The following is a 26,339-nucleotide window of genomic DNA, read 5'->3' on the forward strand; positions in this document are numbered from 1 at the left end:
CCCTCTCCTCTCTCTCTCGTTTTGAAGAGCAGAGAACACTCATTCTCTCCTCTCTTTCCTCTCTCTCTCTCTTGCAGTCTCTCCCCCTCCCTCTCTCTCCTCTCTCTTTCCTCTTCCCTTTCTCTCTGTCTGCTCTCTCTCTCTCTGTTATAATGGTCTTAAGAGATCTATTTTTAAATGTGGTTCCTGATTTTCCGAATGGTGTAGAAAAGGTGACAAATGACAAAGAGGAAGGAACAGATATGTTAAGGCTTCAGTCCAACATCATGAAACAGAATCCAGTTTGAGGAGCCATTTTGGGGACTTTTAGCCTTTTATAATGCACTTACACTTAAAAGTGCATAAGACAGGTTAGACTTAGAGTTTATAATTTAATTTTTTGGTTGGACTCAGTGAGTGTGACGTCATCCACGGTGTTCAGGTCCAAATGAAGCTCATCGAGGCTAACGGTTATAGCGGCTAACCTGGACACTTAGCAACACTGTCAGTCAAACCTGTTGCTAACGCCAGCTAACACCTCAGGGAAAGAAGGCACCTGATTTGTCTGTTATTATGTTCATATCTTGATTTACAGACACAATAGTGAAATAAAAAACCCAGGATCATGTAGAGTGAGTTAATACGAACATTTTAAGACCAAAATGACAAGTCTGAGCAGTTACAGAGAGAAAGTGAACTGGAGCCAGAGTCAATGGAGCCGGAAGTGCGCCCATGATCACCTCTTATTTGGAACGTGCCGGATAGCTGGTTAGCTATGTCCATTTATATAAACAGTCTATGGTTAAGTTGACTTACAGGAGCTATTTCTTCACAAACTGCCTCTTGATTTGTGTAAAAGTATTATTTATATTTGCCTCAGGTCAAAATGAGAGAATTCTAAATGTTTCCACGTTCTCTTTAAGCATTTTGAATGAAACTAGTGTAACAGGTTTGGAGCAGTGTGTTCTTCACACTTACACACAGTCTGCATTTTGGAAACATAATGTCTGTGTTACCGCGGCGACACAGATGCTACTGTTAACGTCTGCTGCTAATTAGCCTCCTGCAGTGACGCACAGCCTAGATGTGTTTTACCCAGATCCAGTCTCTACATCTGTATTTTGTTTGGGCTCCAATACAAAAAACAGACGAGAATACAGAGAGGAGCTGCAGACGTGTGGGACAGCTTTATTTAACCACTCAAATATGACATGTTTTCATGTTTTTTCTAAATCTGACTCTGTTTAGGGGATAGAAACTGTTAAGTATTTATCAGAGTTTTACATCAGTGAAGTGTCAGTTGAGAAGAAAAGCACAAAAACACAGGAAGTATTTGTTAGTGGTAAACATAAATTGTATATGTAAATGGACATAGCTAACCGCTGCCACGTTCCAAACAGGAAGTGATCATGGGTGCACTTTCAGCTCCACCTACTCTGGCTCCAATTCACCTTCTGTGTAAAAACTGTGTCCCCTCTCTCTGTAACTGCTGCTGTCAGACTCTTCATTTTGGTCTTAAAATGTTCGTATTAACCTGCTCTACGTGATAGTGTTGTTTTTATTTCACTATTGTGTCTGTAAATCAAGATATGAACAATAATAACAGACAAATAAGAAGCCTTCTTAACTGCTAGCGTTAGCAACAGGTTTGATTGACAGTGTTGCTAAGTGCCCACTCCATGCTAAACCAGTGGTGCGAGTGGAAAGGGGCATTGCCTTCAACAGCCTCGCTCCTGATTGGCTCTTTGGTTGCTATGATACTCACGGTCAGAATTCCAAATATGGAACTGGACTCCAAATTGTCTCCTATATCTGCTCTGGCCTCGATGAGCTTCATTTGGAGCTGAACGCTGTGGGTGACGTCACACTCCACTTCTTTATACAGGCTGTGGTTTACGTTATGTTTGTTTACATTGTTTGTTTACATTATGGTTGCTAGGTAACAGTTATAGAATTACCTCTGTGTATGTCACATCTGCTGCTCCTGTTCAGCTGGGAAGTAAAACTATAAACTTCAAAATTGTCAAAAATTAGGCAAGATTTTTTTTTTTTTTTTTTTTTTTTTTTATAAATTGTTAAATATAATGATATTAACTATGTTTTGGTGAAATGAGTCTCACCTGTCAGGCTTTGTATGAGCTTAGAGTGAACTGAAACAAAATGGAGTCTGTGAGCTTTAATCCATGTTCTAATGGTCCTCCTCAAAAACAGACCTGGCGTTGTGTTTTGTTTCATTCACACATGTTTGAATAACACTTTATTATTAGTCTGTAACATCTCCAAAGCTCAAAATGCTCTGATCCACCTTGTGATGTCATGAAGTGGTAGTTTTCAAGTGAACAGCTCCTTTTACCTTTAGTTCAGTAGAGATTGACAATTCTTGTTCTGAAATGATCCAAATGATTCTAGTGAAGGTGTGTGGAATTTAAAAACACAGTGGAGCACTTCCTGTATTACCACATGACATCACAAGGTGGAACAGAGTGTTTTCTGTTTGAGAGAAGAACTCAGCCTAAATATGCAGGGTTTGTGTGTTAAACATGTGAATGAAACAAAACACAACTCCAGGTCTGTTTGTGATGAGAAAACAACATTAAAATAGAGAATAGAACAGAGATCAGAGAATAGTGTCATATGGACTGTTTAAAATTGGGAAATTGAAAATAAACCTACAAAACTCCACACTTTGTCTTGCAGTAAATAATGAACACTTTAACTTTCAGAACTTTTGTTCCAAACTCAAACGAGGCCACAGAGCTGCTGACTTGTCATTTCCAGTTTTCTGTGAATTATCAGACTTAATGACGCTGTAAAAGTTTCTGATCTCTTCTCTTTTGTAAGCAGGGCCTGGATGAGAGACCAGTGGGAATATCAGGAGCCACAGTGTAGAGTCAGTGGGAAAAAGCTTCCGTTGTGTCCTTAGGCAAGACTCTTCACCCACATTGCCTAGTATGAAAGTGGTGTGTGAGTGTTGGTGGTGTGAGGGGCTTATTGGCATGTGAATGAATAAGGCTCTGTTATTATTATTATTATTATTATTATTATTATTATTATTATTATTATTATTATTATTATTATTATTATTATTATTAAAGTACATTAAGAGGAACAACACTCAGTTTTTCTAAATATGGAAATGTCTCTAGTTTAGCCTCTATATCTGCTCTAGCCTCGATGATCTTCATTTGGAGCTTAACGCTGTGGGTGACGTCTGTCTGTGGTTAGTACCAGCTGACACCCTCTGGACTATTCATAATGTAAGTTTTTTTGCAAGCTAATGCTAACAGCTCTGGTGTTCCAAAAACTTCCAAAACTAGCCAGGTTGGAGCTGCTGATCTTGACAGCAGACAGGTTCAATAGGGACAGACCCATTTTAAAGCCTCAGAGCAGTGTTGACTTGTTGTTGCACAGGAACATTGGACATTTGACTCAAACTAGCCTACTTTAAATAATAGTTTAGCACGTTTCCCAAATTCTCCCTTGAAAGGAACGGGATTTCCACTTAACCAGAAGTGCTATTGCAAAGAAAGCGCCGTTTAGCTGCATTTAGTGAAAAAGTGGGCGGGGCCGAATAAGGTCAATAGTCCTGGTTTAGACCTGGTTTAGACCTGGTTTAGACCTGATTTAGACCTGGTTTAGACCTGATTTAGACCTGGTTTAAACCTGGTTTAGACCTGATTTAGACCTGGTTTAGACCTGATTTAGATCTGGTTTAGACCTGATTTAGACCTGGTTTAGACCTGGTTTAGACCTGATTTAGACCTGGTTTAGACCTGATTTAGACCTGGTTTAGACCTGGTTTAGACCTGATTTAGACCTGGTTTAGACCTGGTTTAGACCTGGTTTAGACCTGGTTTAGACCTGATTTAGACCTGGTTTAGACTTGGTTCAAACCTGGTTCTTTTGCCGGGGTCTGAACTCCAAAGTAAACTCATTCAGTGGTACTTTTTTTCTTGAGTCTTTCCTGGTTGAAATTCTGTGTCTTTTATGTCTGTACCTGAGTCCCAAACCAAACAGCCTTTTTAAACTGATCTCTGTGCGTAATATGTATGATGCTTGGTGTTAGCATTAGTGTTAGCATTAGCAGCTTGTCTCAGTTGCTAGGTGACATTAGCGGCTCCGTGGGCTAGACCTATCCCATTTCGGCACAGCCTTTGAGTATTCAGTTTTGAATTGTTAGTTGCTATGGCAAAGTTGCTAATCATCACTGTGAATCCTATGGAAACACAAATGATTTTTCATTGTGGTTTTCAGATAATATTCAGATAGAAAAGGACAGAAACCCCAGTAAAACAGTTTAATGTAGATTCCATTTCAGTCACAGAGCCTCAAACAGCAAACCGAATACAAACTCCAACAACACGTCTGAGAACATGAGAGGAACACGCTAAGAACATGAGAAGAATGTGCTAAGAACATGAGAAGAATGTGCTAAGAACATGAGAAGAATGTGCTAAGAACATGAGCGGAACACGGTAAGAATATGAGAAGAAGACACAAAGAAAATTTGAAAAAAATGAAATGAATATGAGACGAAAATGAGAAGAACACGGTCAGAATATGGTAAGAAAATGGGAAGTATATGAGAAGAACATGAGAAGAACATGAGAAGAACATGAGAAGAACATGTAGCACAGATCCCATAAAACAAATATACAGGTTTGGTTCACTGAGTTAGTTTACCTGGGCTGTGTTTACACTTGTTTTAAACCCAGTTAAGTCCTGGTTTAATCCCTGTTTAGACCTGCTTTAGTCCCATTTTGTCATGGTTTAGTTCTGATTTGCTACTTGTGTAGTCCTGGTTGAGGTTCTGGTTTAGTCCTGGTTTAGTCCTGGTTGAGTCCTGGTCGAGTGCTGGTGTAGTCTGGGTTTAGTCCTTGTTTAGACCTGGTTTAGATCTGCTTTAGTCTTGGTTTCAAACTGATGTAAACACAGCCCAATTGTCCATGTCACATTATCGACTAAAACTAAAAACTCTTAAATAACAAAAATTCACAAATCAAATCAAATAAAAGTTTAAAATCACTGGTTTGAATAAATCATTAAAATCATGTTCTAACGTTTCTACGACAGAATTCACCTGAACACAACAGGAAGTACCGCACTGAACCAGGGGTCACAGGTCACAGCACCAACAGAACAGAACGTGGCTATGCTAATGCTAACGTGGATATGCTAATGCTAACGTGGATATGCTAATGCTAAAGCTAGCGCACAGGACGGCGATGCTACCGCGGCGTTAGGACCCTGTTGCTTGGAAACGGTGTCGTCCTAAAATGTCCCGTGTTAAATCAGAAGCTTAAACGCTGTGGTCGGTGCACTGCAAAACAAAGATCTCCAGGAGGTTAACCACAAAATCTGAAATGTGAGTTTGGACGAGTTTATATTAACTTTGTAACATAGACTGTTTATATAAATGGACATAGCTAACCTGCTAGCCTCTGCGTTCCACTGACTCTGGCTCCAATTCACTTTCTGTGTAAAAACTGTGGCCCCTCTCTGTGTAACTGCTGCTGTCAGACTCATCATTTTGGTCTTAAAATGTTCAAATTAACCCGTTCTACATGATCCTGGGGTTTTTATTTCACTATTGTGTCTGTAAATCAAGATATGAACATTAATAACAGATAAATCAGGCACCTTCTTTTTCCGAGGTCGTTCCCTCTAGAGTTAGCAACAGGTTTGACTGACAGCGTTGCTAAGCGTTCACTCCCTGCTGAACCAGTGCTGCGGGCAGGAAGGGGCGTTACCTTCAACAGCCTCGGTCCTGATTGGCTCTTTGTTTGCTATGATACTTGCGGTTGGAATTCCAGGTATGAAACTCTGCTCCAAATTGGCTGCTATAACTGCTCTAGCCTCGACGAGCTTCATGTGACTGGGGCTGAACGCTGTGGGTGAGATCACACTCACTTAGTCCACTTCTTTTATACAGGCTGTGGTTTGTAATGAGACTTAAGGCCAAAGCACACAGGGCTCACATCAGCTAGTGATGGGAGACACCAGTGATTTTTGTTTTCTGTGTGTAAAAAGCTAACCTGGCTAGCACAGTGAATTTTCATGATATCTGAGAGTTCACAAACTCACATGAATCCACCTGATCTCTGCTTTTCTTTCAACAGGATTTAACCAAAGTAGATTTTTGGTCTTGTTCTGCTGTTGTGATGCTTCAACCAATCAGATTCAAGTATTTGTAGGCCTACACAATCTGGTGTAAGTTACGTGATAAGCAATCAGGTTTTTTTTAAAATTATCGATATATTTGTATGAGAGTCGACATTTTTTAAAATTTCCCCGTAACTTTCTGACCATCACTGACGTCCGGACAAGGGCAGCACTTTGGAAAACATCTTGCTAAAATGAATAGGCTCTGTGTGCAGTAGCATGCTAGCTAGATCACCGTGTCTCAGAGCTAATACTATTTTACTAAAACAAAAAATTTTAAACAAATAACCAATAAAAGTTTAAAGTAAAGACACAATGGTTTTATCTATAGATCACTTCAGTTTGTGATGTTTAGTATTTATTGTGCCTCTCAGTTAGCATTAGCTTCATCACGGAGACCTTTTATAAACACAGAAGTGACCTCTGCTGATGTGGTCACCCGCACTCCCTGTCCACTGCCTTATTTTTAAAAATGTATTAATTTTAGCCCAACTCGACAAAAAACCCACAGAGATACAATTGGACAGGAAGTGGTGATGCTAACAGTGAGCTAGCCTTCACTGTTGCGCACAGAGCCGAATGGACTGGTTCATTTCATGCCATTTAAACTCATGGAGAGCTTGTTCTTTTGCAGCGTTGAGTGAAAACATATCTGATATTTCATGTTGAAACCTCCTCTGATCCAAAAACAGCCCAAAGTTTAGTCCCAACCTGAGTCTGAGGCTTTAGTCCAGATCCAGACCAGACCAGGACCCTCAAAGTGGAACACCAACTCACAAACACATGAGCTCAGACCGAGGAAAGGAGCAGCCTATTTCCTGGTACTGCCCATGAAACGGACAGGAGAAGTTATGGCAATGGTGATGCTAACTGTTGGCACTAATCTGTCTGAGGCTTTGTTAGACTTTAATCTGACTCGAAAGAGCTAACTTCGTTGGAACTACAGCAGGTGAGCTGATTTGTGATGTTAAACAACTCTCTTACCCATAAAATTACAGTCACAAGCTAGCTAGCATTAGCCAACAGTTTTTCAGTTAGCTCATCTTTTTGTTGAAAATCATTATTGTATTTTTCATTGTCCCTGCAGGGCCACCGTACTTAGTCATGTGGGTAGTGAAACGTGCTTGGTTCAATGCCATTGTCCCCTTTAAACAGTGGAATCTACCCAGCAACCTCTCACTCGTATGGCTTTCATTTATTAGCTTAGTATTTTAACATAAATGGCTTTGATCGTGTGTTAAGTATTGCGTTTTTCTCGTTTACAGGTCAGGCTTATTATTGCTAAGAGAATGAGTTGTGCAGTTTTTACTCTTTATTCTCATTAAAGCTGCACTGTGTAACTTTTCTGATGGAGTGTCCGCCACCTGCTCGTTTCCATGGAGATGTTTTGTGAGCTACTGAGTCCAGTTCCCTTTGTGGATCAGTTTGTGTGAGTCTGAGCAGTAACACCACCAGAACAAGTTACAGGTCAGATCTGTAGAGAAGTGAGCCCACTCATATAAGGATACATGTTTTTCAAGGAATTTTTGAGCAACAGAAACACTAGGGTTGCAAAGGGGAAGAAAATTCAAAGTATATTTCTGCAAATTTTCAGAAATTTTCCATGGGAGTGTTCTCTTAGAAATCTGGGGAATTTTCAGATTTTTAAAACTGCTCAAAAGGCTTAAAAAAATGTGAATATTTTTGACATTTTGCGACCCTCATTGTAAATGAGTGAACAAAAGATTTTAGTTTAATGCTATACTGTGGAACATTCCAACTCAAGAGCATCTCCATGGAAACAAGACCTCTCATCTGAAATTTACACAGTGCAGCTTTAGAAGTAGATTAATTAGAGAGCAGGTTTTGTTGCATGGCTGGTCTAAAATGTGTTGGGTTTTCACCATAGACTTTACATATAAATGGACATAGCTAATCTGCTAGCCGCCGCGTTATGAACAGGAAGTGATCATGAGCGCACTTCCAGCTCCATCGACTCTGGCTCTAGTTCACTTTCTATTGAAAAACTGTGGCCCCTCGCTCTGTAACCGCTGCTGTCAGACTCATCGTTTTGGTCTTAAAATGTTCATATTAAGCTGCTCTACATGGTCCTGGAGTTTTTATTTCACTGTTGTGTCACTCCCCCTAGCGTTAGCAACAGGTTTGATTGACAGCGTTGCTAAGCATGAATGTTAAACTGGGAACTTGATGAGCTTCATTTGGAGCTGAACGCTGTGGGTGGGTCAGACTCATTTATTCCACTTCTTTATACGGTCTGTCATTGTCGCATGTCCCTTTCTTTTCGCTGTGATAAAAACATGGAGGCAATTATCTGGTTTGAGTTCAGACCAATCTCACTCTCTTGTTTTGTTGCTTTCTTTTTGCTCAGACGTTCGCAGGCTCGTTACAAACAGAAAAACAGGAGTGTTCGTTGAGTCGAGACAGATGTGAGATTTCTGAGACGTTGCCGCAGACACTCAGAGTCTGACAGGTCACAGGGAACAATTCAGGAAATAATGGAAACCAAAAATACTGTTGGTCTGGATTCAAACACAAAAATAAAGCCCTGATGAAGAGCGAAGTTAGTCATTGTGGTCTTAACCCTTTAAGGACTGAGCACACTATAGACCAGTATAGCGCGCCTAGACTTTTATTCTTTTTTAGCCATGTAAATCATGTTAAAGGAAGTATCAGAATATACTGCATATCCATCTGTATTTTTCCTTTGACGCACTGAATAATTGACTGGGAAAATCCCCGCGACACATGCGCTCTGATTGGTCGTCTTCAAGGGACACCGGAGGCAGATTACTGTAATGACAGTAACATATTTAAAGAGCCCCAAGCCTCTGCTTTGAGACGCCATGTGAATTTACATGAGAGCACAATTGGTTGCGGTAATGGAAAGTCTGCTACCGCGCTCTACCGGCGACGATAGCATCCAACACTATAGGGTTCAAATGTTCGTATTAACTCAATCCACATGATCCCGGGGTTTATTTCACTATTGTGTCTGTAAATCAAAATATGAACATTAATAACAGACAAATTAGGCACTTTCTTTTCTCATTGTCAATCGTGCTAGTGTTAACAACAGGTTTGATTGACAGCGTTGCTAAGCGCCTGGTCCCTGCTAAACCAGTGGTACGGGTGAGAAGGGGTGTTAAATTCAACAGCCCTGCTCCTGATTGGCTCTTTGGTTGCTATGATACATGTGGTTGTAATTCCAAATATGGAACTGGGCTACAGATTAGCCCCTATAACTGTTAGCCTTGATGAGTTTGATTTGGAGACAAACACTGTGGATGTCACACTCACTTAGACCACTTCTTTATACAGAATGTGGTTTTAAGTTGATGGAGGTAACTGTAGAAAACCTTCTGGACACAGGGCGGGGCTAACCACTCTGCCACTGCGCTGTGACCGGTTCTTTCTCAGAGCAATCCACCAGTAATCGGACCAGAACTGAAAAAGGCTTGGATGAGCAGCGAAATGTCTTCACTCCTACAAATTTTTGTCCAGTTGACAGATTAAACTTTGGCTTTTTACATCTCACAGCTTTAATAAACTTAATTAAAATGAACAGAGTGATATTACAGAGTTAAACGCCTGAGCCCTGAGCAGTGTCCAGCACTCGGCTTTTAACCACTGTAAATATTTAACATCAGCCTGAGTGTGACGGATGAGCCGCCCAGAGCCAGGGGTGTGTATGTGTGTGTGTGTGTGTGTGTAAAGCTCGTTAAAACTAATCTGTTATGTAAAGGTCGTTAGTCTCACAGCGGCTTTTTAAAATTTAAGTAGGCACACTGGTATTTAATTTTGTTTAAATTAAAGAGGGGGTATTTACTTTTATGGGGTATTAAAGAGGGTTTTTTACTTTCATTTTTGACGCTCCCTTTGCTCTCTATGCTCAGTCACTCCCCCTTCAGAGCGCTATCACAACACAATCAGTGTACATCCCACTAATGAAACTACTGCACATCACATCAGGTTTGTCAAGTTGCTGTGTACAGTTTTGTATCAAGTTTTTGTAGATTTATGGAGAATTGTCGTGTGGAGCATGGGTGATGTAGACTTGTGGAAGGAGCCTTGTACAGGCTCATACTGCTAACCGTAAGGAGGGTTTGAATAGAGCCCAGGAGAGATCTCTAGATTACAGAAACATGCATGGATGACATAAAAAACCTCTTCACATTTTTGAGGGAACAGTGTCAGAACATTGGAGAAAGAGACAAAAAAAACGCCTCAGATTTACTGTATAACCGACTCTTAATGTGTACTGTCTGTGTCTAATTAGAACGCCTTTTATTGTACGAGAATCAGGAACTGTGACTGTAAAATCTCCGCTCCGGTGTCTGAGGGTTGTGAAAAGTGCTTATAAACTCATCATGGTGAGTCATTAGGACGCTCTGAATGCATAAGGTCAGGTAGGAGTAACTTTATACACTGCCAACGGTTTAAGATGAACCAGTTCTGTTTTTCCTTTTTAAAACAGTAAAACAGAGACTTTAAATGACTTCATAATCCCGGTGTTTGTGATTGGTGTTCACACATTAAGGCTCCTCCCACCTGCCCCTCCCCTCCTGATCCCTCTGTCTGAACCCTGTCATAGTTCACATCTTCTGAACAGTTTCAGTGTAATACTCTATAAAATCGCATGGTGGCGCTCTGCTCGTGACAGAGGCAGATATGGCCTATAGCTTCCTGTTTCCCAGAGGAGTTTGAGATTCTGTCCGAAGGCGTGGGGCTCTCCACAGACCCGACTCGTCACGTTCTTTTGAGAGTTCTCCGCACACTTCTGGACTTCTGCGTTTTTGTGAAGCGGTTTTGTGCAGTTCTTCGTCACAGACTCGGAGACGCAGGTCCAATTTAAACCTTTATAAAATCACAAACGTTCAAATGTTCCCAGGTCTCAAACAGCAGAGAGTCCATCAGGTACAACACTGAAAAACAAGACAGAAAGACAAACATGATTTTAAGGTTCTATGGCACACAAAATGGAGTCTGTGTTATAATGCTGTGACCTCCTCAAAAACAGACCTGGAGTTGTGTTTTGTTTCATTCACATGTTTGAGTAACACTTTATTATTAGTCTGTTACATCTCCAAAGCTCAAAATGCTCTGTTCCACCTTGTGATGTCATGAAGTGGTAGTTTTCAAGTTAACAGCTCCTTTTACCTTTAGTTCAGTAGAGTTTGGCAATTCCAGGACTGAAATGATCCAAATGAGTCAAGTGAAGGTGTGTGGAGTTAAAAAACACAGTGGAGCACTTCCTGTATTACCACATGATGGACGAGCTTTGAACTTTGAGACTTTCTGGGCCAACTACAACCAGTAAAACTATATTACATCAGTGTATATGTAACCAGGATATCAACTGAACCGATATCTGTTCTCAGTCCCAGATCGTTCTTTGTGGCGGTCAGATGCGTTTACCTTTTCAGACGTCCTCGTGCAGACACAGAGCCTCCACGGCGTTGCTGGGCCCCTGGGAAACCCCTCCGATCACAAACAGCATGGAGTCGGTCTGGAGCAGCGCCGAGGAGCAGCGAGCCGTCGGCATCGGAGCCACGTGCTCCCAGCGCCGTTTCTCCGGGTTATAGCTCTCTGCTGAGGAGAGCGGGGACGGCTCGTTACCTAGGAAACGAGGCATGTTTCAGATTAAAACACAAACACATCACACAACAGCAAGAATCTTAAATGTTATTTTAAAGAGGGGGTATTTTACTTCTATACTGTGTACAGTTTTGTGTCATGTTTTTGTATATTTATGGAGAATTGTCGTGTGGAAGCATGGGTGACGTAGACTTGTGGGCGGAGCCTTGTACCAGCTTGTACTGCTAACCCATAGACTGTATATATATATAAATGATAAGAAACTCGTCTCCAGATTAGCCGCTATAGCTGCTGGACTCAATCTATTTTTCTGAATAAGCAAACAGAGTATTTTTCTGAATGGTTTGAATTGCCCCTCCTTAGACTTGAGTGTCATAATAAGTGGTTTGAGCGCCCCCTGGTGTTCATACAGCTCATGTTTACACGTCTTTAGGCGGAAACTGTTTGTGTTTTACATAATTCTCAGACACTGCAGACAAAACAGTCTCTCATTTAAATGGAAATTTTCCAAATGAATTGAAATAAATCAATAAAGTGTCACTGCAGCGTTTATAATCAGACTGAAGAGACAGACTCCTGCCAGGAGGGGGCGCTGTGTGATCTATGTAACCTGACCCATATTAAAAAACATTTAGACTGGTTTAGGGTGTTCGACCTCGTTCAGGAGAATTTGACTTTTCTGAAAATTGCTATTGTCTTGCAGTATTGATAATAAACGTCTTTAATGAGGAGCATCTAACTGAACCACTGAACAAGTCAAGTTCAGATTAAATTAAAGCCACACTGCGAAACTTCCTGGAGGTGGCACATCATTTGGATAATTCCATGGAAACAGAACATTAAAACTAGGGACACATCAGTCCAGCTTTTTCATAAACAACCAGAGACCAGAGCACAGCTTCAACAGCTAACAACAACTAGCATCCATGCATGTTTGAGTAATCTAGAGATCTCTCCTGGGCTCTATTCAAACTCTCCTTACAGTTAGCAGTACGAGACTGTACAAGGCTCCGCCCATAAGTCTACATCGCCCATGCTCCCACGACAATTCTCCATAAATATACAAAAACATGATACAAAACTGTGCACAGCAACTTGACAAACCTGATGTGATGTGCAGTAGTTTCATTAGTGGGAGGCAGCTGATTGTGTGTGATAGAGCTCTGAAGGGGGAGTGACTTAGCACAGAGAGCAAAGGGTGGTGGTGATCTAAATCTGTTCTGTGTCAGTTAATACCTCCTCTTTAACTTAAACCCTGTTATATTTAAAGTTGTCTGATTAAAGTCGTTCTTGTGGAGCTGGTTCACGTTGGACTGAACCTGGTTCAGTTCAAAGTGAAACAGAAACAGACAATTGTTCAGATCGTTTTGTCTTGATCTCAGTCTGTTTCATTCTGTTTTTCACTCATCCATCTCCTGCTCTGTGTGAAAAAGGTTTTCTGTACTTTTAGCAAAATTAACTCTCTGCCTCTCTCTCCCTCACTCTCTCTCTCTCTCTCACCTCTAACTGTCTCCTCTCTCTCTCTCTCCTCTCGCTCTCCTCTCTCCCTCTCACCGCTAACTCTCGTTCTCATCTCTGTCTCTCTCTTTTTCCATCCCTCTCTGTCTCTCTCCTCTTTCTTCCTCTCTCTCAGTATCTCTCAGTCCCTCTCCCCTTTCTCCGCCTCTTTTGTCTCCCTCTGTCTCTCTTTTTCCTCTCTTTCTCTTTCCTTTGACAGTTCTTTGTTCACTTCTCCTTCCCTCTCTCTCCCTCTCTTTCTCACTCCTCTCTCCTCTGTCCCTCCCTCTCTCCTCTTTCCACCTCTCCCTCTCTCCTCTCCTCTCCTCTGTCTCTTTCCTCTCTCCTCTTTCCTCTGACAGTTCTTTGTTCACTCGTCTTTTGAACGCTCTCATGTCAGTCCCGTTTCACATTATCTTTGGAGCTGTTCACACTCACTGCAGCAGAGAGTTCATTTCAGACCAAACCAACTCAGAAACATCCAGAAACTTTTAAAGCGCCAGTGCGGAACATTCAGGATAAAACTCAAAACTCTTCAGACCCTGAGCTCTTGTGTCTGTATAGTTCTCATCCCTGACACTGTGGATCATAATGTTATAATTTACACATTTTAAATCACAATATTCAGCTAAACTACTTAACGACTTAATAAAAAAACAAGTCCGGTGGGAGCTGACGTCGCTGTAAACGTCATGACAACAAAGCGCCGCATGCTGTTGGCGCCCCCTATGGACAGCTGAGCATCACACCAACGAGAAGCACATTTTTATCATTTGTACCAAAATGACTGTGCGACGTCAGATCTGTTCATTCTGAAGTCGGTCGGTGACATGGGTGTAAAATTGACTCTGGTGCAACTTTTATCAGCTCAACTACAATGCCCCACAGTACTGCATTAATGTGAGTCTCCATGGAAACGAGCAGCTACTGCGAGAATGTGTGTATTTTAGGACATATTGTAGCTTTAAGTGTCCTGTTTGTCTTTGGACTAATCCAGCGTAAACAGGTTTTTGTGAACGATAAGACGAGAATGAGCCTGTACGAGATGAAGTAACCCCATGATGTACAGGATGAGTGTGTGTATGTGTAGGGGTGTGTCTGTGTGTGCCGGGGGGGGTGTGTGTGTGTGTGTATGTGTGTATGTCTGTGTGTATGTGCTCCCCATATTCATAAAACTTGAATCATGTGTGTGACTATGTTCCTCATGTTAATATAACCTGATTTTGTGTGTGTATATGTGTGTTCATGTTCGTGTGTGTGTGTTGGGGTGTGTGTGCGTGTGTGCCTTTGTGTGTGTGTGTGTCTGTGTGCATATGTGTTTTTCATAATGGCCTTGTTTATAAATGGGACATAATGTGTTTTGCCTTGGCTTGTTCTCGAAGTGACTCATAACTCATTAGACGCAACAGAAGAAGAGAGAGAGAGAGGAGGGGAGAGAGGGAGGGGAGGAGAGAGATGGGAGAGGAGAGGGAGGAGAGGAAGAGGACAGCGAGGGAGGATGAGGATGAGAGAGGGAGGAGAGAAGAGAGAGACAAAGGGGAGAAGAGGTAAGAGGGGAGAGTAGAAGAGAGGAGAGTACAGTGCATTTGACCCACAGCTCTGGGTGCACTGTGAGCCTGATGTTTCATAAACGGGTCTAATCTGATCACTGTATAAATTAGGTGAAATAAACAGGATTAAAGTCGACATTTAGTTTAATCTGATTCTGATTTATTTATGACCTCATCAGTGGAATTTATTATTTATATTTTAAAGATGAGGTGTAAAATAGATTTTTGTATTTTTCTCTCGTGTTCTAACACTGTCCCCTCGAAAACATGAAGAGGTTTTATATATCATCCATGTTTGAGTAATCTAGAGATCTCTCCTGGGCCCTATTAAAACCCTCCTTACAGTTAGCAGTACGAGCCTGTACGAGGCTCCGCCCACAAGCCTTCATCACCCATGCTCCCACATGACAATTCTCCATAAATCTACAAAAACATAACACAAAACTGTACACAGCAACTTGACAAACCTGATGTGATGTGCAGTAGTTTCATTAGTGGGATGAGGCTGATTGTGTTGAATAGTGCTCTGAAGGGGGAGTGACTTAGCATGGGGAGCAGTGCTATTTATAACTGAGAACTGAACAATTTAAAGGGTACATCACTTGCTGGTCTCCATGGAGATGCCATTGCTTTGCCCGGAATGTTCCGCAGTATGGCTTTAAACTTGCATTTATTGCTAAAGAAACATGTACTCTTACTGTGATTGGACTCGCCTCTCCACAGATCTGACCTGCAACTTGGCCTGACTTCACCTGTTTCCATGGAAATGAGCAGAGCATACTGCAGCTTTAAAACAGACTGTTCACCTGTTTAGACTTCAACAAGCATGTTCTGAAATGTCCCTGTCAGATGCCCTCCCCGTGTGTCAGATGCCCTCCCCGTGTGTCAGATGCCCTCCCCGTGTGTCAGATGCCCTCCCCGTGTGTCAGATGCCCTCCCCGTGTGTCAGATGCCCTCCCCGTGTGTCAGATGCCCTCCCCGTGTGTCAGATGCCCTCCCCGTGTGTCAGATGCCCTCCCCGTGTGTCAGATGCCCTCCCCGTGTGTCAGATGCCCTCCCCATGTGTCAGATGCCCTCCCTGTGTGTCAGATGCCCTCCCCATGTGTCAGATGCCCTCCCTGTGTGTCAGATGCCCTCCCTGTGTGTCAGATGCCCTTCCATCATGGCTGCTCTGTCTAAATCAGATTAAGTCTGTATCAGCTTGTAACTGTAACAAATAACATATTTTATAAGTTTCATCATTGCTCTCTGCTCTAAGTCACTCCCCCTTCAGAGCATTATAACAGCACAATCCCACTAATGAAACTACTGCACATCACATCAGGTCTGTCAAGTTGTTGTGTACAGTTTTGTATCATGTTTTTGTATATTTATGGACGTCTTTTTTTAACGTCTTTAATGTGACAGCTATCGTTCTGAGCCTCATTTACACTGACTCATTCTCTGCTCTGTGACATTTTGTACTTTTCAAAAATGGAATAAAAAAGTGAATCCTCAAAGAGAGATATTAAACCCAGAAAAGGTCAGGTCGGCTCTGCGTTTTGGCGTTGGCTGTTTTTAAGATAATCCAACACTTTTTTTTAACCGACAGAACGTTCTGTTTTTCCTCGTTTTTCTTCCAGACACTTTTAAACCTGCTCATTTTTAACAACACTCCTCTGGAACGCACTTATGTTCTTCACCTCACACCTTTCAAAACAGTGAAAGAGAGGAGCGAGGGAGGAGAGGGGAGAGAGGGTGGAGAGGAGAGGAGGGGAGGGAGGAGAGGAGGGAGGAGAGAGGGAAGAGGGAGGCGAGGAGAGAGGGGAGAGGAGAGAAGTGGAGGGAGGAGAGAAGAGGAGGGAGGAGAGGAGGAAGGAGAGAGGGAAGAGAGGACAGGAGGGAGGAGAGAGAGGGGAGAGGGAGGAGAGGAGGGAGTGTGATGTTTGTGCAGAAGTGAAGAAGGGAAACGATGATCATTTTAAAGAAATGATTCTGTTCATTTATTTAATTGATACTTTGCAGCTGATGTCATCCACATTCTCTGGAGGAATGATGCTAACTGTAGGCACTGCTCTGTCTGAAGCTCTGTTACTAAACTTAGACTTTAATCTGAGCTTTATTTTCAACTCACTCTGACCATAAAGAACTGACTTATCTGAACTACAACAGGTGAGCTGATTTGTGCTGTTAAACAAGTCCCTCTCAAATAACATCACAGTCACAAGCTAGCATTAGCATTAGCATCAGCCAACAGTTTTTCAGTGAGTCTCTCTCACCTCCTAAACAGGATCATGAACACTCGGGTTGATCCCAGGCTCCTCAAAATGTGCTGTTTAAGTCACTTTTGTATTTTTTCTGGAGTTTTCAGACCTTAAATCTCTTTTGTCAGTGTGTTTGTTAATTGTGTCTCCATGGCAACTGCTGCACATTCTACACATCCTAGAAGAGAGCCGTACTGTTTAAAGGTCTGATCTGGAGCAGACGCAGACGAGAAACTGCTCCAGTACTTTTATTTACTGCTCCTCCTCTCACTACTGTTCATCAGTAAAACTTCATTTTCACAGACGTGTCCAACTCGTGTCCAAGTCGTATCAGAGACATATCCGAGTCATGTACGAGTTGTGTCGGGTCAGAGTCGTGTGATTCTGAGCTGTGACTTGAGTTCTGCAGATTTATGACGAAACATAAAAGAGATTTTAGTTTGACCTTGTTTTTGATCCTAGATTTTCTTTGGCAAAAGCCGAGTCAGGACTGATACAGAGAGAGGAGGAGATCTGGAGCTCAGACAACACTCTCCTCTCTTCCTCCTCACCCTCTCTCTCTCCCCTCTTCCTCCTCATCCTCTCTCCTCTTCTTCTTCTCACCCCCCTCGCTCCTTCTTCTTCTTCTAACAGTACCTCTCTCTCCTCCTTCTCTGCTCCTCTTTCAATTTCTCTCTTCCTCTCTACCTCTCCTTACTTCTTTCTCTTTCTGCTCTCCCTCTCTCGCCTCCATTCATCATCTACACCTACTCTCTCTCTCTGCTCTCTCTATGCTCCTCTCTCTTTCACTCCCTCTCTCTTCACTTCTGTCATTCTCCTCTCTCTCTCTTCCTTCTCTCCATTCTGCTGCATCATGGCACCTTAAGACATGGTATTTTTGCAGTCTTTTTTACCGTCTATCTCCTCTTTCTCTCTCCTCCCTCAGCCACCACCTTCTCTGCCCCTCTCCACTTCCTTCTCTCTCGCCCTCTCTCCTCCCTTTTTCTCTCCTCTGCTGCTGTATTGGCTCAGAGCCTGAACTTGATGGAATTGACCCAACACAACAAGAGCGTCCAAGGGAAAGTGTGATAGAAAGAGGAGAGAGAGAGGGAGGGATACAGAGAAAGAGAGAGAGATGGAGTGATGGTAAAGTGCTGAGAAGAGAGAGTGAAGTGCTGACCTAATCCTCCGATGGCGATGACTCGTCCTCCTAAAAACCCCGCCACAAAATCAGCTCTTTTTTCTCTCATCCGGGTCGTGCGACTGGGCTTCAGCCAGGAACCTGAGAGAGAGAGAGAGGAGAGAGAGAGGGGGGGAAGGGGGGGGGGGGGGGCAGAGAGAGAGGAAGAGAGAGAGCGAGAGAGAGGGGGGAGTACGAGAGAGGAGGGAGAGGGAGAGGGAGGGAGAGAGGAGGGAGGGAGAGAGAAGGAGGGGGAGAGAGAGAGGGAGGGAGAGGAGGGAGGGAGAGAGAGGGAGGGAGGGAGAGGAGGGAGGGAGAGAGAAGGAGGGGGAGAGAGAGGGAGGGAGAGAGAGAGGGAGGGAGCACGAGAGAGGGGGGAGAGGAAGGGAGGAGAGTGAGTGGGGGGAGAGAGAGAGAGGAGGGAGACAGGAGGAGAAAAGGAGACAGAGAGAGAGCGGGGGGGAGAGGGAGGGAGAGGGAGAGAAAGAAAGAGAGGGAGAGAGAGCGAGGGGAGGAGAGAAAGAGGGAGGGAGGGAGTGGGGGAGAGAGAGAGGAGGGAGACAGGAGGAGAAAGGGAGCCAGAGAGAGAGCGGGAGGGGAGGAGTGAGAGAAAGAAAGGGGAAGACAGCAAAAGTAAGGGGTAAAGGAGAGAAGAGAGTGATGAGTGAGGAGAAGGTGGGAGAAATGGAGAAAACAAGGGGAGAAAAGTGGAGAGGGTGAGACAGGGAGAGGGAGGGGGAGAGAGGGAGGAGACAGAGAGAAAGTCATTGGTCAAACTTATCTCTGACACAAAGAACAGAGTGAGCTCATAAAGTGTGTGGCAGATGAATAAAAGTGAGGGATGAGTTTTGGCCCCAGTGAAGAAAGAGAAGAGGACGAAGGACAGTGGCCAGAGCACAGCCACGCCAGTGCCGTCGTCATCGTGATAAACAACTCAAAACAAACATCTTCCAAACGCTGAAAAGTCCTCAAAATGGTGCATTTAAACAGGAAGATGAAATCTCAATATGAACAGTGAGGAGCACTTTGTGATGTCATGTGGTGATACAGGAAGTGCTCCTCTGTGTTTTTTTTTACTCCATACACCTTCAATGGAATTGCCAATCTCTACTGACCTAAAGGTAAAAGGAGCTGTTAACTACCACTTCATGACATCACAAGGTGGAACAGAGCATTTTGAGTTTTGGAGATGTAACAGACTAATAATAAAGTGTTACTCAAACATGTGAATGAAACAAAACACAACTCCAGGTCTGTTTTTGAGGAGTGTTAGAACATGGAGCTCACAGGGGTCAGTTTGTGTGATATAGAACCTTTAAAGACAATTTGTTTAGCCCTAGAAGGTTACACAGTGAGGCAGATTGTATCAGATGCCCTCCCTGCGAGTCAGATGCCCTCCCTGATGTCAGATGCCCTCCCTGATGTCAGATGCCCTCCCTGTGTGTCAGATGCCCTCCCTGTGTGTCAGATGCCCTCCCTGTGTGTCTTGTTTTGTGGAGACACTTCAGATCTGTTCATACATGTTCATGTTACACATCACATGAATAAACCTACATCTCCTCAGGTTTCTGCTCTGTTCTCTCTCCCTTTCTCTTCCCCTCCTCAGGAGAGAGATGGAGGAGAGAGCAGAGAGAGGGGGAGATGAGTGATGTTTTGGGGCTCAGCTGTAGCAGAGGAACGAGGATATTTACAGCTGAAATACAGATGAAATCAATGTGACTCCACCAGACTGTGTGTGTGTATATATATATATATATATATATATATATATATATATATATATAGAGAGAGAGAGAGAGAGAGAGAGAGAGAGAGAGAGAGAGAGAGAGAGAGAGAGAGAGAGAGAGAGAGAGAGAGAGAGAGAGAGAGAGAGAGAGAGAGAGAGAGAGAGAGAGAGAGAGAGAGAGAGAGAGAGAGAGAGAGAGAGAGAGAGAGAGAGAGAGAGAGAGAGAGAGAGAGAGAGAGAGAGAGAGAGAGAGAGACATGATAGACTCAGACAGGTCCTTGAGAATAATCCAAACATCCCCCCTCTTTGCTCCAAAGCAAAACATTCACCAGAGTCAGTACGTGGCCATGTTTAAAGAGGAGTATTTTACTTCTATGGAATATTAACTGTAACACATAAATGTAGATCACCATGTTTCTCTTTATTGTTTTGAAAATGCTATTTTCACTCAAAACAAGGTGTTAACATGTTTTATAAGTTTTACTTTTGTTTTTGATGCTCTGAGCCCTCCCTTTATTCTCTGTGCCCCCCTCAGAGCTCTATCACACACAATCAGCCTCATCCCACTAATGAAACTACATCACATCAGGTTTGTCAAGTTGCTGTGTACAGTTTTGTATCATGTTTTTGTAGATTTATGCCTTTCCTCAAACATGGAAAACATATAAAACCTCCTCATGTGGGAGCAGTGTGAGAACGTCAGAATACCTCCTCTTTAAATCATGTTGAGCTTATATTAAAGGATTAGGACATGATATTTTTCCATATAAAGCAGACATGTCCTCATTATATGAGAAATGCACACACACATACACACAGACACACTGAGCTTGTGTGAGACCAGACCCACAGAGTGTGTGACAGTGTGTCAGGTGTCACACTGTGTGTGTGTCACACTGAGCATGTGTCAGATCAGACACAGGGTGAATATAGCATTTTCAAAACAATAAAAGGAAACATGGTGATCTAAATATGTTATGTGTTACATTTAACACTCCAGAGAAGTGAAACACCTCCTCTTTAATGAAGCTGTGAATCTGATGCAGCTGAATCGGCCAAAATTAAACTCCACAAACACTGAGGCCAGAGCCAAACTTCAGCCTTTCTCTAATATCTCCATGGAAACACATGAGAGACTAACAACAAAAATGAGGTTTTATGATGTTGGATATGTGTGAATCAGCCTGAAGGCCTGGTCCTGGTTTAGTCCTCATTTGGTCCTGGTTTAGTCCTCGTTTGGTCCTGGTTTAGTCCTGGTTTAGTCCTGGTTTAGTCCTGGTTTAGTCCTCGTTTGGTCCTGGTTTAGTCCTGGTTTAGTCCTGGTTTAGTCCTGGTTTGGTCCTGGTTTAGTCCTGGTTTGGTCCTTGTTTTAGTCCTGATTTAGTCCTCGTTTAGTCCTCGTTTAGTCCTCACTCAGTTTTGTGTGGCTGGTTTTGACTGGTTCTTGTTTTTCTGTATAGAAATGATCCCCCCATCTCTCCTCTCCCTCTTCTTTTCTCCTCCTCCTCGCCCCCCCAGCTCCCTCTCTCTTACCCCATCTCCTCCTCTCCTCCTCGCCCCCTCTCCATCTCCTTCTCTCCTACTTATCGCCCCCCCTCCATCTCTCCTCCTCCTTGCCCTCTCTCTCCTCCTCTTCCCCCCTCTCCTCCGGTGATGGAGTTTGATTGACAGTTGTGTTTCGTCTCATCCTTTGATTCTGTCCTTCACAAACATCAGACTTTATAAATGTGTCACTCTGTGTTTTGTCCAGAGCGAGACTTGTGAGGCCCTGTGACTGTTTCAGTGACATGAGGTCCACACTTCAGACTGTTTCAGTGACATGAGGTCCACACTTCAGATCATCCTATTTAAGATTTTACTAAAAATGTTATAATTTTTTTCCCAGTTTGGCATTTTTTTAGGTTTAAATTTGACTTCCTGGTTGGAAATGATGACACTCTACACTAGTGAATTCTATAACTGTTACCTAGCAACCATGTGGTACACTGGGTCAAAACTCACAGAGATCATTATGTGACAAATAAAAATATAACACCTTTATGTTAAATCATGTTTAAAGTGTCAGAAAAATGTGTTTGATGAAAAACTTTTGGCCAGAATTCTCCCAGTGTGATGTCATCAGTGTGGGACTCTACTTTCTGTAATTTTCAACATATTTTTCACCTTTCCTTGATTTGTGTAAAACTATCATTTTTATTTACAGCAGGTTTTATCCTCCAGTCGGGTCCGATGATCATGTGAAGCGAGTTAAAGGTCAGAGTGACGAGTCTGAGAGCAGCAGTTACAGAGAGAGGGGCCGTAGCTTTTCAGTATAAAGTGAATTGGAGCCTAAAGTGCCCCATGATCACCTCCTGTTTGGAACATGGCTCACAGGTTATGTGCATTTATATGTACAGTCTATGCTCCATCTCTTCATTCTCTTTTTGTATGTGCTGTTACAGTCCTCTTCCCTCCTCTCCTCCCTCTCTCCTCCCTCTCTCCTCCCTCTCTCCTCCCTCTCTCCTCCCTCCTCTCTTCCTCTCCTCTCTCTCTGTTCTCCTCTCCTCCCTCTGGCCCTCTCTTCCCTCTCTCCTCTCCTCCTCTCCTCCCTCTGGCCCTCTCCTCTCTCTCTGTTCTCCTCCTCTCCTCCCTCTGGCCCTCTCTTCCCTCTCTCCTCTCCTCCTCTCCTCCCTCTGGCCCTCTCCTCCCTCTCTCCTCCCTCTCTCCTCCCTCTCTCCTCCCTCCTCTCTTCCTCTCCTCTCTCTCTGTTCTCCTCTCCTCCCTCTGGCCCTCTCTTCCCTCTCTCCTCTCCTCCTCTCCTCCCTCTGGCCCTCTCCTCTCTCTCTGTTCTCCTCCTCTCCTCCCTCTGGCCCTCTCTTCCCTCTCTCCTCTCCTCCCTCTGGCCCTCTCCTCCCTCTCTCCTCCCTCTCTCCTCCCTCTCTCCTCCCTCTCTCCTCCCTCTCTCCTCCCTCCTCTCTTCCTCTCCTCTCTCTCTGTTCTCCTCTCCTCCCTCTGGCCCTCTCTTCCCTCTCTCCTCTCCTCCTCTCCTCCCTCTGGCCCTCTCCTCTCTCTCTGTTCTCCTCCTCTCCTCCCTCTGGCCCTCTCTTCCCTCTCTCCTCTCCTCCTCTCCTCCCTCTGGCCCTCTCCTCCCTCTCTCCTCCCTCTCTCCTCCCTCTCTCCTCCCTCTCTCCTCCCTCTCTCCTCCCTCTCTCCTCCCTCCTCTCTTCCTCTCCTCTCTCTCTGTTCTCCTCTCCTCCCTCTGGCCCTCTCTTCCCTCTCTCCTCTCCTCCTCTCCTCCCTCTGGCCCTCTCCTCTCTCTCTCCTCCCTCTCTCCTCCCTCCCTCCTCTCTTCCTCTCCTCTCTCTCTGTTCTCCTCCTCTCCTCCCTCTGGCCCTCTCCTCCCTCTCTCCTCTCCACCCTCTGGCCCTCTCCTCCCTCTCTCCTCTCCTCCCTCTGGCCCTCTCCTCCCTCTCTCCCTCTCCTCCCTCTCTCCTCTCTTCCTCTCCTCCATCTGGCCCTCTCCTCTCTCTGTGTTCTCCTCCTCTCCTCCCACTGGCCCTCTCCTCTCTCTCTGTTCTCCTCCTCTCCTCCCTCTCTCCTCTCCTCCCTCTGGCCCTCTCCTCCCTCTTTCCTCTCTTCCTCTCCACCCTCTGGCCCTCTCCTCCCTCTCTCCTCTCCTCCTCTCCACCCCCTGGCCCTCTCCTCCCTCTTTCCTCTCCTCCCTCTGGCCCTCTCCTCCCTCTCTCCTCTCCACCCTCTGGCTCTCTCCTCCCTCTCTCCTCTCCTCCCTCTGGCCCTCTCCTCCCTCTCTCCTCTCCACCCTCTGGCCCTCTCCTCCCTCTCTCCTCTCCTCCCTCTGGCCCTCTCCTCTCTCTCTGTTCTCCTCCTCTCCTCCCTCTCTCCTCTCTTCCTCTCCTCCATCTGGCCCTCTCCTCTCTCTCTGTTCTCCTCCTCTCCTCCCTCTGGCCCTCTCCTCTCTCTCTGTTCTCCTCCTCTCCTCCCTCTCTCCTCTCTTCCTCTCCTCCATCTGGCCCTCTCCTCTCTCTCTGTTCTCCTCCTCTCCTCCCACTGGCCCTCTCCTCCCTCTCTCCTCTCCTCCCTCTGGCCCTCTCCTCCCTCTCTCCTCTCTTCCTCTCCACCCTCTGGCCCTCTCCTCCCTCTCTCCTCTCTTCCTCTCCTCCCTCTGGCCCTCTCCTCCCTCTCTCCTCTCCTCCCTCTCTTTTCTGTGAGATAATATACAGTCACTTTGAGATGTAAATTCTCACTATGATCTCATCCCATAATAACACATTAGAGCTCACTGTTATGGGCCAAACAAAGCATTTTAAATAATGTATGCGTTTCATTAGCATTATATTAGCATCACATTAGCATCTCATTAGCATTAGCATGTAGCTGCTACATGTGCTATAATTAGCTGTTGCTGCTCCAGAGGCTCTGAGGACGCTCTCAGAATTATGACTTTACAACAAGTTAAGCCTCAGATAATGTTTGATTTTACACATATCACCTGAAAGAACTAAACCAGGACTAAACCAGGACTACACCAGGACTACACCAGGACTACACCAGGACTACACCAGGACTACACCAGGACTAAACCAGGACTAAACCAGGACTAAATCAGGATTAAACCAGGTCTAAATCAGGTCTAAACCAGGTCTAAACCGGGATTAAACCAGGTCTAAACCAGGTCTAAACCAGGATTAAACCAGGTCTACACCAGGTCTAAACCAGGTCTAAACCAGGTCTAAACCAGGTCTAAACCAGGTCTAAACCAGGTCTAAACCAGGTCTAAACCAGATCTAAACCAGGATTAAACCAGGTCTAAACCAGGACTAAACCAGGTCTAAACCAGGTCTAAACCAGGACTAAACCAGGTCTAAACCAGGACTAAACCAGGTCTAAACCAGGACTAAACCAGGTCTAAATCAGGATTAAACCAGGTCTACACCAGGTCTAAACCAGGTCTAAACCAGGTCTAAACCAGGTCTAAACCAGGTCTAAACCAGGTCTAAACCAGGTCTAAACCAGATCTAAACCAGGATTAAACCAGGTCTAAACCAGGACTAAACCAGGTCTAAATCAGGATTAAACCAGGTCTACACCAGGTCTAAACCAGGATTAAACCAGGTCTAAACCAGGTCTAAACCAGGTCTAAACCAGGTCTAAACCAGGTCTAAACCAGGTCTAAACCAGATCTAAACCAGGATTAAACCAGGTCTAAACCAGGACTAAACCAGGACTAAACCAGGATTAAACCAGGTCTAAACCAGGATTAAACCAGGTCTAAACCAGGTCTAAACCAGGACTAAACCAGGTCTAAACCAGGACTAAACCAGGTCTAAATCAGGATTAAACCAGGTCTACACCAGGTCTAAACAAGGATTAAACCAGGTCTAAACCAGGTCTAAACCAGGACTAAACCAGGTCTAAACCAGGACTAAACCAGGTCTAAACCAGGACTAAACCAGGACTAAACCAGGTCTAAACCAGGACTAAACCAGGTCTACACCAGGTCTAGACCAGGTCTACACCAGGTCTACACCAGGTCTACACCAGGTCTAAACCAGGTCTAAACCGGGATTAAACCAGGACTAAACCAGGTCTAAACCAGGTCTAAACCAGGTCTAAACCAGGACTAAAGCAGGTCTAAACCAGGATTAAACCAGGTCTAAACCAGGTCTAAACCAGGTCTAAACCAGGTCTAAACCAGGATTAAACCAGGTCTAAACCAGGTCTAAACCAGGACTAAACCAGGTCTAAACCAGGACTAAACCAGGTCTAAACCAGGACTAAACCAGGACTAAACCAGGACTACACCAGGACTAAACCAGGACTAAACCAGGACTAAACCAGGACTACACCAGGACTACACCAGGACTACACTAGGACTACACCAGGACTAAACCAGGACTAAACCAGGACTAAACCAGGACTACACCAGGACTACACCAGGACTACACCAGGACTGAACCAGGACTAAATCAGGATTAAACCAGGTCTAAATCAGGTCTAAACCAGGTCTAAACCGGGATTAAACCAGGACTAAACCAGGTCTAAACCAGGTCTAAACCAGGTCTAAACCAGGTCTAAACCAGGACTAAAGCAGGTCTAAACCAGGATTAAACCAGGTCTAAACCAGGTCTAAACCAGGTCTAAACCAGGTCTAAACCAGGTCTAAACCAGGATTAAACCAGGTCTAAACCAGGTCTAAACCAGGTCTAAACCAGGACTAAACCAGGTCTAAATCAGGATTAAACCAGGTCTACACCAGGTCTAAACCAGGTCTAAACCAGGATTAAACCAGGTCTAAACCAGGTCTAAACCAGGTCTAAACCAGGTCTAAACCAGATCTAAACCAGGATTAAACCAGGTCTAAACCAGGACTAAACCAGGTCTAAACCAGGTCTAAACCAGGACTAAACCAGGTCTAAACCAGGACTAAA

At 44.2% G+C, this 26,339-nt stretch overlaps 1 protein-coding gene across 1 annotated transcript in view; it reads right to left on the reverse strand.

The window, feature by feature from the left end:
- Nucleotides 1-11,560: 11,560 nt before the first annotated feature.
- The window catches only part of LOC117373794 (kelch domain-containing protein 8B-like), a 79,586-nt gene continuing 64,807 nt past the window's right edge, over nt 11,561-26,339 (reverse strand). Inside the window, exons 4-5 of the mRNA XM_033969900.2 lie at nt 18,186-18,287; nt 11,561-11,757 (exon numbers count right to left, since the gene is read on the reverse strand). Coding sequence (XP_033825791.1) covers nt 11,561-11,757; nt 18,186-18,287 — 299 coding nt within the window. The remainder of the gene's footprint in view (nt 11,758-18,185; nt 18,288-26,339) is intronic.

The sequence above is a fragment of the Periophthalmus magnuspinnatus genome, chromosome 7 (assembly GCF_009829125.3).
Source record: "Periophthalmus magnuspinnatus isolate fPerMag1 chromosome 7, fPerMag1.2.pri, whole genome shotgun sequence".
Classification (NCBI taxonomy): Eukaryota; Metazoa; Chordata; class Actinopteri; order Gobiiformes; family Gobiidae; genus Periophthalmus; species Periophthalmus magnuspinnatus.